The following is a 12051-nucleotide window of genomic DNA, read 5'->3' as shown; positions in this document are numbered from 1 at the left end:
CTAATATCATTAAAATAACCAAATCCAGAAAAAATATTTTGAAAAAATATTTAATTTTCATAAAAATTTTCACTATAGGTATGAGAGAAAAATGGAAAAGATTTTTTTCATCGTGCACTCGAGCGCGAAATACGTGTGCAACAGTTTACCTTGGTAAGACATTCTTTGAGTTGTCAGTCATAAGGTATAGCGTTTTTCAGCAGAAAGGGAAAAGCAAGGTTTTGTTTTGTTTTTGTCGGCCAAGGAAGGTTTCACGGGAAAAATTTCTGCCTTTGCCTTCCATTGCTCTCAAGTTTCAAATTTTCCTTGCGCTTTACGCTTTTCACGTCCATTAGATCATATATCATGCTTGAACAATTCTTGTAAGCTTGCTGCTCTTGCAACTAAGGTAGTGTTTTGGATGCGTGTTTTGTGGATGCAATGTTTTTGTTGAAGATGTGGTAATGGTAGAATATGATAGTGATGTTCCTGGCATACCATAAAATTGATTAGCAGCAGCGCTTTCGGCAAAGAAATTTGGAAATATTGTGTTTATCTCCTGTCATTTTCGTCTACGTGGCCAAACGAAAAGAAATTGTGCATTGTATAGTCAAATCAATACACCACGTCCAAAGTTCACGATTACTCAGTATCCGGTAACGGCATGATAAGAGCAAGAAACGCAGCATTATCTCGTTTGTTCAATAATCACTAGTGAAAGAGCTGCGGTGTGTATCAAGTGGGTTACAGCACCTTAAGTGTACATAATCATGTCGAGTTCACCGGTAGAAACGTCTTCAATCAGGGCTAATAATCCGGATGCCGATGATGACGGAGCCGTCCTGCTGGAAGTTGATGCGGAAAGTGAACCAGATTTGGCACCGGAGTTAAAGCAAGGTACCGATCAGCTGTATTTGTTTGACACGCTAATTGAGCTGTGCAAAAATAATATCAAATACTTTGAGGAGGACGAGACAGAGTCCGGATTGAGGATTCACGGTGCCTTTGTAGGACTGATAGATCACATTGAAACGGCCAAGCCATTGGTAACGGAAGTGCAAGGATTCGTTCATGAATACGATTACGATGAGTCGAGTCCAGGGAATGGCTTTAGAAGTTTTTTGTATGTGATGGATAGTTGCGTTAAAACTACATTGAAGCTAGCGAGGTATGTGATGGAAAACCGAGGATCGCTCCTGTTTCGAAAATCTGTCTATGTGAAGGAAGTGGAAGCGTATAATCATCTGATGGCAAGTTTGTGTACTTGTCTCAAGCACTGTCATACACTTCGGAAATGGAGCAAACCTGGAGAACTTTTTCCTGAGGCACGTTCTGTCGAAGAGCTGCTCGGCAAAGCCGAAACCATAAATCAATTTTGCTTCTACGGACGTTGTCTCGGGTTTCAATTTTGTGAGTCTATGAGACCACTGTTAAAATTTATCTCTATTGGAATGGCAGGGTTTTCCGAGGGATACTACTCCGAAGGCGGCAGAATCTCGAAGGCCACCAGCCTTATGTACACCAGTACCAAATACATGCTAGATCCAGAATTACGAGCTCGCCGGATTGTTAATATTTCGCAGAATTCAAATGTGGACTTTTGCAAAGCCTTCTGGTTTCTTGCTGAGTCCGAATTGATGCACTCGCTCCCATCGTTCGTTGGATTTAAGGTTAAAGTTAGCCGAGTTATTACTATTCCTCCTGAACCTATTGCTCTTAAAGCCGAAAAATCTGACAGAATTATTGAAATTCCGGTACCAAAAAGTTATAGCGGAGCTGGTCCGGTTAGTGCAAGACTGATCAGTGCTGTCAAACGTAAAGGAATGATAGGCGAAAAAGTGAACACACGAAGCACAATTCATCCACCTTCGCCGGGTTTACTATTCCATTGCCATGGAGGAGGGTTTGTAGCACAGAGCTCCAAATCTCACGAGAGCTATTTAAGAGAGTGGGCAGTACAACTTAACGTACCGATCCTCTCGATCGATTATAGTCTGGCGCCGGAAGCTCCGTTTCCTCGGGCTTTAGAGGAAGTATTCTACGCCTATTGCTGGGCACTCAAAAATTGTGAACTGCTAGGAACGACTGCAGAAAAGATTATCTTTGCCGGTGATTCCGCTGGAGCCAATTTGAATTTGGGTTGTGTCATGAGATGTATAGAAATGGGAGTGCGGCGACCGGATGGAATTTTTCTCGCCTATTGTCCAGTGCTCATCAGTTTCGTCCCTAGCCCTGCTAGAATGTTGTGCCTGATGGATCCACTATTGCCATTCGGATTCATGATGCGCTGCCTGAAAGCTTATGCCTGTCCAAGCCGTGAAGTATTGGAACATAACCGTCGTCGATTGCAGGAGCGAGAAGCAATTGTTAATGCTGGTAGTTCTACGGCTAACAACTCATCGTCTTCTTACGTATTGGTTCAGCAGAATCGCGAGGCGGAAGAAAAATCCGATGCGAAAGCAGTGCTAGATGATGCCAGATCAGATCATTCCGAATCTCCAGATAATTCCGCTTGGGATCAGCTCAATAGCATTAATACTGTACAGGTTGGACTATCAAAATTACAATACAGTTTTTCAAATTCAACTTTCCTTTTTCAGCTCAATAATCAGCATTTAAGTCCGGTAAGTGACACCATCAGTGACACGCTGGCTTTGAAAAGTCAAACAGTTGGGAATACCATCGATCTTATGAGCCCGGATGAAAGCAATACCATTACTTCGCTAGAAGAAGATTCTCAGCCGATCACTTTGCAGCAGGTCAATTTGGGAACCGAACAAAGCAATGTCACAGTCATTGATGATCTCGATATTGATTTACCCAGCGATATGAGTTCGGAGCAAAATACCAATAAAAACGTTTCCGACTTTATTGAAAGGTTTGATAGACAAGCTTACACGCTATAAGATCAAATTGACTATGGCATCTTTTACAGGTATGTCCTAGACACAACTACGAACGCTGCTGGCGAATTGGAACCTATCCTAAGACCTATTTCTCGCACTGCATCTGAAGAAAATGTTGTACTGGACATTGGAAGGGAAACACTAAGCGTCCAAAATCTTCAAGAAAAGTATGACAATCAACGTTTGCGGAAGCCAGCAGAATCTGCACTAACAATTTTTATTCTTAAAGAGTTTCAACTGTTGCCAGCAGCTTGGTTAATCGCGTATCGTCCACATTCAATGCCATCACCATGTCGAAACCAATCAGCAGCAGCGACTCGTTATCGGAGTTCCAGAGCAACTTGGACGCCCTAATTGCTCGCAGTCCTTCGGATGAATTCATCTTTGAGGTGCCGAAGGATTCTCACCTCTCTCCATATTGGGCAACGGACGAGGTGCTGAGTCAATTTCCCCCAACTAAAATACTGGTACGGTTGCATTTGTTTCTTTTTTACTTCCATTCTTTTATGTTCATATACTTGAAACGTCTGTTTTCAGACTGTGGTTTTGGATCCATGTCTCGATGATTGTGTAATGTTTGCGAAAAGACTGAAGAATTTGAACAATCCAGTATCGTTAGACATCTTGCCGGGGCTTCCGCACGGTTTTCTTAATTTCGCTTCGGTGAGTACCAAAGATGTTATTTTGTCTCAATGACACATTTACAAATACATTTTCTTGTTTGTAGATCTCCAAGGAAGCACATGAAGGCTCGAAAATGTGCGTTAAACGCATTGCCGAGTTGCTGGAACAATCGGACCAGCCACCCGACGACGGTGCTTCGAAAAACTGTTGTTAGCGATTCAGTGGCTGCCTCGTCGGATCAAAGCACTTGTTTCGCAAAGGTAGTGAGCGTATTGCTAACGTTTAAAGCAGCTGTAGCAGTTTGTAGATTATACTTGTTAAATTGATGATCCTAAAATTTTGCAAAGCGTACCGAAGTTACTGTCTACTGAGACTAACAACCGAAAACTTTGTGCAATCACGATAGTGACTGTTTTTCATTATAATAAAAACTTAGCTCTTTGTTATCTCTTAGTAAATATTTACGAAACAGCAGAAAAAAGTTAAAAACTTTGATGATGAATGGAAATTTGATTTCCCGAAAATCATTTGCCTTCGCTTAGGGTCCAAATTGTTTGCAAAGAAATAAGATTATCCCTGAGCTTAATGCCTCAGCAATTTCGAGAAACATACAAAGCACTCATGTAACTAGCTCAACTGCACGATAAAACAAAATTAGCTTTAAAACAGCGCATGGCACTTGGCATATAAGCGTAACCTTCATATGATTTCCCAGAAATTCTGCTAACAAACCTGAAGTATTTAACTTGAAACTGAAACTGAACCACTGACGCATGAGTTGTGCTCACAATCAATAATAACTGAAACTGACTCATAGTAGAGAACTGAAGCTGACATTATTTTTCGTATACTCAAGGTTGATATCGTTGTTAACTAAAGTGTCTGTCTGATTGGCTGTTATACAATCTCGTTGTTTTAGTGTTAAATTGATTTGCTTTGAATTATAAGAATAGAAGAGTAAAACCAAAGATATACAACGGTGACAACTAAATGTTCCATCTACTTATTAAGTGCAATCGTATCGAATTTTGATTATTAATTTTCTTAAAAATGTATACTCTGAATATACGAACGACTTGTTTGGTTTGACATATTTACAATCCTTCTAATTTTCATATACGAACCAAATCATCAAAGGTTAATGGGTGTACCTATGAAATGAACATTTCAAATAAAACTATTGTTAATTAAAATGCAGCTTACATGATATATTTTCAGTGTTAAATAGAATTAAATATATTACTGTATAAATCGTAAATTATACATGCAATAAATTAAAATAATTCAATTTAATGCGTTATGGAATCCTAGCCGTATGGCCTGCTAAATATATCGTTTCCTTGTCGCCATGCCTCCGGCATTCTTGCAATTGCAACAAGTCCAATGAACTACAGTCAGCTGCGTTTGTTTGCCAGGTTATATCCGCAGTATTGTGTCAAGAGTGACATATTCCATACACTCATGTGGTCTAATTTTCTCGCACACGCATAGGGCAACCAACCTATTTTGGACTCCATCAGTAGAAGTACATAATTTGGATCCATTTGATTTTACTGTAAGTGTCCAAATTATGTCCAGCTGCTGATGGGGTCCAAAATACGTTGGTTACCCTGCTCATTCTAACGAACACGCCGGCATATAACCATCCCTTTCGGACTCTCACTCTTATTTATTCATGCACTGCGTCGAGTTTTTCCGCTTGTGTATTTAGCTAACAGCTACGGTCATCGCTCTCGTTCGTCATTGCAGCCCGAGCTACTGATACCGATTACTGGCGAGGGCTTGTACTCCCCCCCATGAGCAGAATCGAGGGAGAAGATAAAAAGGAAAAGAAAATATGCAAAATCTTATTTTTTTTGTATGCGCCACTAGCCCTCACGGCCAGCTAGTTGCTAACGAGTTATTTGACTCGCGAGTGGACTTTGCAGAAAGGCGACATGAAACTGTACGTTCGCGAGTGTGTGGGTAGCAGAATGTCTGAACACAGCAATGGCGGATGTTTGTCTTACGCTGCGTGAGCGGCATAAGCGTTGAATGCTATGGTTCACATAACCTCTCGCATGAAAGTAGGCATCGTTGGCTTCTCGCTCGATTTGCAACATTGCTCCATATTTCAGTTAGCGTAGCCCAAAGACGTGATATCTTAGTCCCGAACGAATATATCTGACTCGCTATTCTGTGGAACCGTCGTATAAACGTATAAGCCAAATCAGTTTTGTTAGGAATTCATTTTCAAGCATAATCTCCCTCACTTCATTTAGCGGAATCATACGATGCCTTGAAGTCTATAAACGCATGTGCCCGGGAATTTTTGCGCAGAGTAGAGGAAGAGCATGTTGGACACAGTCTTTTTTGTATTTGGTGAATTTTGTTTGTTTCCTCTGCGAAAAGTGGGGCAGAACAGGCGCCGGCCGCATCGCTAGCCACGATCTTAAGGAGGAAAAAAAGTAGAAGGAGGATCTAAAATAACTTTTCTACGTTAACGATTAGCACAAATCATGCAAGGCCGAATCAAGCCGATAGGGAATACATATTAAAGGGCTTACTTATTGGTTCATATCGTCCATATCCGCCGGTCCGTCAAAAGGATGGAATCAAAGTTAAAGAGATGAAATTAAAGATACAACTTTTTATCATTTTTGATATTGACTTATTCAAGTTAATTTGTAGTTCTTACTAGGGAGTAAATGTGTTTTTGTGAAGGACGAACATTGGAAGAACAGGGAAAAATGATTTACAAACTGTGAAAATAATTAAATGTCCAGGTGGGATTGTTCATTATTTCTCACAGTATATCATTTTTCCCAGTTCTTCCAATGTTCGTTCTTCACAAAAACACACTTACTTCCTACTAAGAAGTAGAAATTAGAAATCTCTGCTGCCGACGATTACCCACCATGGCTTTCACCTGTCGTCAGGAACCTCTGGGTCTGCTTCTTCTACGCTATACTTGTCGGTTGCAGTCTAATGCTTCTCTGCAGTTCTCGTTCGCTCCTTGCCACAAGGTGTGTCCGATCCACTTTCAGCTGGCTGGGGAAACGCTCTTTCTCCTGCAAGTGGCAATCTATTGGCGTATAGCTCTGCAGTAAGATCCATCTTCAGACTTAACCACGATTATTCTTCCGTTTATCGGTTCCCACTTTATCAGGGCCGCATGTACCTCTGGGCTCAGTAGGAATCCAACACCTCGCTCTCGAGTAGCATTTTCACTTCGTACGCCATAGTAGAACAAGACTTGCCCGGATGATGTCTTGTGTTCGCCAGTACCCGATCAGCGTACCTCGCTTAGTCTTAGGATTTGGTGCTCCTGGCGGCTCCCCTTATAAATTGAGCCAGATTGCCCTGCTGAGCAAGGATCAGTATAACGTATGTTCCAATTCGTGCCCGTGTTTTCTTGTCCAAATTGATATCTTGTGTCATTCTCAGACGGTTTAGACAGAGAAATTTCTGTTTGGACGAGAAACTATCGAAGGAATATATGAAAACGATACATTTGTTTCGTCTACAAAAAGAGTGACCGGCTTTACTGCTGCAACTAGAGCGATATGCCATTGTTAACAATCGCTTACAAGATACTTCCCCAATTTTTGTTACGCCAACTGTTTCCGATAGCTTCCAACGTTTCGGGGACACTCCAATCTTTTTGAATCTTTCAATGGTATGACAGCGAACTGAAGCAGGCAACTTAGACTTAAACTTAGAGGATTGAATAAAAAATGTATGCACCGAAGATCAAATACATGCACAGTAAAGGCCCGAGCTCACATTAAAAGGAGATGACTGCTCCAACACCACCCATGCTGAACGATGACGACAAAGTGAGGTTTATGTGATGGTTCGTTTTGCAGCTTTCTCGATTTTTTTCGAAGTCCCTTCGGTAAGTAATTTAGAACCACTGCTTCTAACGCTGCTTATCCATGATTGAACTTACTTATTGGTCCATTTACGCCGGTTCGTCAGAACAAAGGTGTAAAATCCGTGATCCCAACCCAACTGCCGACGGTTACGCTTTCATCTATCGCCAGGATAGGTTATCGGCAATCCGGATGTCGTTAGCGAAGCTGCGTTGTCATGAGCCTCTGGGTCTGCCTCTTCCACGTTTTCTTTACGAACGTTTCGATGAGTCCTGCGGCTGGCCTTCCTGATCATTCTTGGTACTATCATTGCGCATTGTGAGGATACCAAGTTATTGAAAGGTTTCCACCTGCTCAACCTGTTGTCTGGCTGCTGTGAAGGTGGTGGAATTGGTAGTCAGTAATTGTAATAACTGATCAATGACGCCATTGTGCAACACCTTGATATGAGAATGCCTCTTACTGAGCCTTGATAAAATGGATTGGCTTATCTGGAACTTATTTACGCCTAAGTGCGTCGTGTTTAAGTCGGTCAAAAGCTTTTTCAAAGTCATCGAACACCAGCAGATGAGTCCTAGGAATTATTTGATCTGCTCCAATACAATGAGGAGCGTTGTACTATACCACATGATCGGCCAATACGGAATTTAACTTGCTGCCGCTGGAGGATCTGGCTGAAGATTACTTTCTTTTCCTGTATGGACTCATCACTGTGACCACTATTGTTGATCTTTTGTGATATGGTGATTGCTGTATAATCTGCACTGCATTTCTTTTTGCTATAATCGCAATGAGCGAGCGATATGCTTAGTTAATTTTGGGCATGCTTGTGGGTTTAACCTTCCTTCAAAGCTTACTCTACTTTACCCTCTCGCTCCTCGCTGTCAGTACTATCCCATATTCTAACTCATTGCATTCCTCTGACCAGCACACTTAATATATACAACTGCTTTTGCACTGGCAAGAGGCTTCACCGGAGTAATATTGAATTCAGCATGAAGAAAAGGTAATGAGGGGCCTCAGTATTAACCCAGTCTAAAGTCACATGACATCGAATGGCCTGATTCTACTAAGATTCGAACCCACGACTACTCGCTTGTCAAAACAGATTCGGTAACCTTGCCGGAGCATTCCGAGGATTAATTTATAGGGTACTATAAGAGTAATACAGAGCAACGTGATGCCACGCCAGTTATCGTATTCAGTCTCCTTTTTTGGAATTTTGACCAATATGCCCCATATTTTGCTGAATAGCTGATGCATCATGAGGGCTGACAAATATGGGTCAATTCCATTTCATTTAGTGATGGCGCCTCAGAGTTGACGCGATTATTGCGACGAACTGTTGGCATCATGCGCTGCTGAAGTTAGTTGCAGCACGAAAATGTAGTTTAAACTATTCAGTCCATCACTTATCGCGCTTACGAATATCACAGTTGTCGGCGGCGGCTTCTGTTTCTTCGCCTAAGGAGTTAGTCCGGACTCTTTTGTCCCGCCTGTAAGTTCGTTTAACAACCTTTACAGTTCGGCGTAACGTTGACGAGCAGCTGTCTTAGTCCCTCGGGTACGCGCCAGAGCCTTCGGGGCTCTCCGCTAGTCGATTATCCTCTCAAGTATCGCCAAGAGGGCTTCGTCAGTGATCGTGATGAAGGGTTTTTTGATGCCACTGGACAATTCCACCAGGTGGCAACTCCGAGGCTCTGGATTCAAGTTGTTCGACAACTACCCTTTTCACCTCAGGATTGTCCAATCGTCATAACGGCACGTAACTTTTTCCTCCTGTCGCTTTCCCGTCGTCCAAATTGTCAATTGTTAAATGAATTTCCTTCACGGATTTGAACCAAATTTCAATTTCGCTGCACTAGTTTTAACCCACGTGATGGTTTGTTTGTTCGAAGAGTGCAACACAAATATTGTTTCAGATCTTCAGGAGTTTCCTCTTAGTGATTCCAGTTGACTACTCACTCCATCCTCCAGTCTTCCACTCATATAATGTCCTTGTATTCTGAGTTCTGACCCTCCCTTGAATTTATCATATAATGCATACCTAATATGTTAATGCTAGGGCTTACCTGTCAGCAAAGCCGTGTGGATCAGCTGTCTGTCCAGTACCACAATTTTGATATCAGGCAGCTGGGAACCACGCAACATCACACCTCCTAGCTTAGCTACTCAATCTTGAGGATAGGAGCATTACCGGGTATGACCACATGGAGGCGCTAGGTAGAAACTTAGGATGACTGAGCTGAGGACGCAACTTCATTGCTTTGCCCATTAATGTTAGCATCAACTCTACTTTTTAATAGATCAGACTTACCGAGATCGGTATATCTTTTAATCACATTTACAGTTATTTTGCGAACGAAAGAATTAATGATTATCGAAATGAACATTCTGGTAATAGCGTAAGGGGTTTTGTTGAAGGAGGAAGATGTGATATAATAGACATGCCCAACATAGTAAAACGGGGCAGAGTGTCACGTAAGCTCAAACTGTGCTAGATTAGAAGAGTAATTTCAAACATAGCAGTGCTTAGAAGTATTTCATCGCATATATGGCTAACAGACTATCTAACAAAAAATCATTATAGAATGCATATGATTCTGCATAAATATAGAATACAGACATATTGGCATCTAGCCCTAAAAATTTTACTTATTTGCGACTGCGTTTGTCCTTTACGGTAAATTTGCTACGCAAATTCGGCAAACTATTACCGGGTTACATTAATAAATAAAATAAAATTAATAAAAGCAAAGCCTAGATGCTACATTCCGCTTTCGGAACCAAACATTTTGTTTAATTTCAACAAACTTCGCAGCCAGCTTTTAGCGTACAGGGTAATTGCGAGGCTAGTGCTACGATCCTACCGACTCTTGCAGTCTCTCCCGTTTAGGACTTTTATCCTTGTAAGTATAAATTGGGTCGAATTAACTGGAGTCGCATTCTCGAAATTAAACGACGAGAAAGAAGAGACGTTCAAAAGTTCGAACTGATTCGAGCAAAAACAAGAATAGGGTTGAATGTGTAACTTATAGAAGTACTTTAAACAATGAGAAGTACTTTACACACCGACAATTAGTACTTTAGAGCCATCATTATCTTGTACAACTAATGAAGCTACCTATAGAATACCGGGCTATTCATGGTTTAACAATTTGTCTGGAATCGTTGTGTACTCGTTTGTAAAGGAAAGAACTGAAAAGCTAAATTACGTACCATTAAATTTTTTCAATTCAACACACACAGAATTCACTTCTACGCTTAATTTTATTGGATTTCTAGCAAACACAGTGACATATTGATTCATCTAACGTCCTCCCGGTTTCCTGCCACGGCATCTACATCATTGGTGCTAAACACAACACTGCCATAAGAGAAACTATATTAAACCACATATGCTGTTGCGCGGCAAACTGAACTGTTAAATATGCCTATATCGATACACTTTTTATCGTCGTAACAGCATTCAATCAGAAGGCAATAAGTTAACACAAAAAAAATCTCCACCTTCCCATCCTCGTCCTCAGCGTGTTGAAAATCAGACACAGATCTACTTATCGATTCTTTTCTGGCGCCTGCTGCTGGGAAGTCGAATTCTGAATACTTTGACTACTCTGATTGATCTGATTGTTGTTATTATTTCCAGAGGCTATCCCGTTGTGATGATGATGGTGCTGTTGATGCCCGGATCGCTTGACCAAGGTTTTCTGTAAAACGTGCGCATCTGCCGGCTCAATACGCTTGTAATAGTGCTGTTTAGTTTCGACGATTTCGAATCCAAACTTCTTGTAAAACTCGATCGCTCCTTCATTATCCACCTTGACGTGCAGGAATATGCTATCAAAGTTACCGTCCTTTTCTACGTAGTTTAATATGTGCTTGACCATCACACTACCAATACCCAACCGTCGATAAGGGTACAGACAGCCCAGCGTCATAATATACAACCTTCGCATATTTTCGGTAGTATCTATTCGAGAACAGACCGCACCGACAACCACGTCGTTATAGTAGGCAAGTTTGGCTAGCTCTCCCGATTCCAGCACATCCAGGTAGAACTTGTCATTGTACAAAACCGGCAGCACCACCGTGTTGATCTTCTTCAGCTGCTTCAGGTTGTGGTGGGTCACATCGCCCAGTTCAATGTTAGCTCTGCAAAGGCATGTTAAATTAAGTGAAAAAATCTCCTGCAAGGGGCGCCGTATTGCTGAAAACTACAGCACGAAGAAAACTTCCTTTTGAGGTTAGTTGTGCAGCACAGAGGTTCACTAACTAGCACGAATTTTATAACACACTTCAACTTACCGGGTCATTGTGTCCTTTAGGCGAACGTATAATTTTGAAGTCGGTTTTGTCAAACAGCGCGAATTAGTAGCGATAGCACTAGGATTTGAGCAGGAAAACGCTCTTATTGATTGGAAACTGTACAGCCAAAGAATTTCTGCCCGTCTGCGCTGAAGAAATCGAGAAACGAGAACGAGATTCTCAAAACGGAACGTCAAATTAACCAAATTAATGAATGCTGCCATCATCAGTGATGCCGTATTTTATAAGTTGTCGAGTGTAGAGTGACTATATACAGAGTGGCGCCAAGTCATCCCAAATGTATGCAATGCGGTTTATTCTAGGTTTTTCTTTCTCTTTCCTGCATACGCGTTGGATAGGTTGTCTGCTCGATTGGAATG

At 41.5% G+C, this 12051-nt stretch overlaps 2 protein-coding genes across 3 annotated transcripts; one reads left to right on the top strand and one right to left on the bottom strand.

Annotated features, from left to right (window-relative positions):
- Positions 1-231: 231 nt before the first annotated feature.
- LOC128740774 (hormone-sensitive lipase) lies at positions 232-4761 on the top strand. Of its 2 annotated transcripts, none has more exons than XM_053836341.1 (6): positions 232-2519; positions 2580-2857; positions 2915-3052; positions 3115-3352; positions 3423-3548; positions 3613-4761. In XM_053836341.1, the coding sequence occupies exons 1-6, from the start codon at positions 750-752 to the stop codon at positions 3721-3723; spliced, it is 2661 nt and encodes an 886-aa protein (XP_053692316.1). In that variant the 5' UTR covers positions 232-749; the 3' UTR covers positions 3724-4761. The 2 variants fall into 2 exon arrangements, with proteins under 2 accessions (XP_053692316.1, XP_053692315.1); XM_053836340.1 differs by having other exon boundaries at positions 232-2525.
- A 5736-nt stretch (positions 4762-10497) lies between these two features.
- LOC128742867 (probable N-acetyltransferase san) lies at positions 10498-11827 on the bottom strand. Its single transcript, XM_053839351.1, has 2 exons — positions 11672-11827; positions 10498-11518 (listed from the first exon to the last, which is right to left on the bottom strand). The coding sequence occupies exons 1-2, from the start codon at positions 11677-11679 to the stop codon at positions 10921-10923; spliced, it is 606 nt and encodes a 201-aa protein (XP_053695326.1). The 5' UTR covers positions 11680-11827; the 3' UTR covers positions 10498-10920.
- Positions 11828-12051: the final 224 nt, after the last annotated feature.

This window comes from Sabethes cyaneus, chromosome 3 (genome assembly GCF_943734655.1).
Source record: "Sabethes cyaneus chromosome 3, idSabCyanKW18_F2, whole genome shotgun sequence".
Classification (NCBI taxonomy): Eukaryota; Metazoa; Arthropoda; class Insecta; order Diptera; family Culicidae; genus Sabethes; species Sabethes cyaneus.
This window is presented reverse-complemented; position numbering and strand designations above follow the sequence as displayed.

What these genes read in the sequence shown, in the direction of transcription:
- LOC128740774 (XM_053836340.1), top strand. Translation starts at nt 750, where the DNA reads ATGTCGAGTTCACCGGTAGAAACGTCTTCAATCAGGGCTAATAATCCG. An exon ending in ATAGCATTAATACTGTACAG is followed by an intron (nt 2,526 to 2,579) that starts GTTGGACTATCA and finishes TTCCTTTTTCAG; the next exon opens with CTCAATAATCAGCATTTAAG. An exon ending in GTTTCCGACTTTATTGAAAG is followed by an intron (nt 2,858 to 2,914) that starts GTTTGATAGACA and finishes CATCTTTTACAG; the next exon opens with GTATGTCCTAGACACAACTA.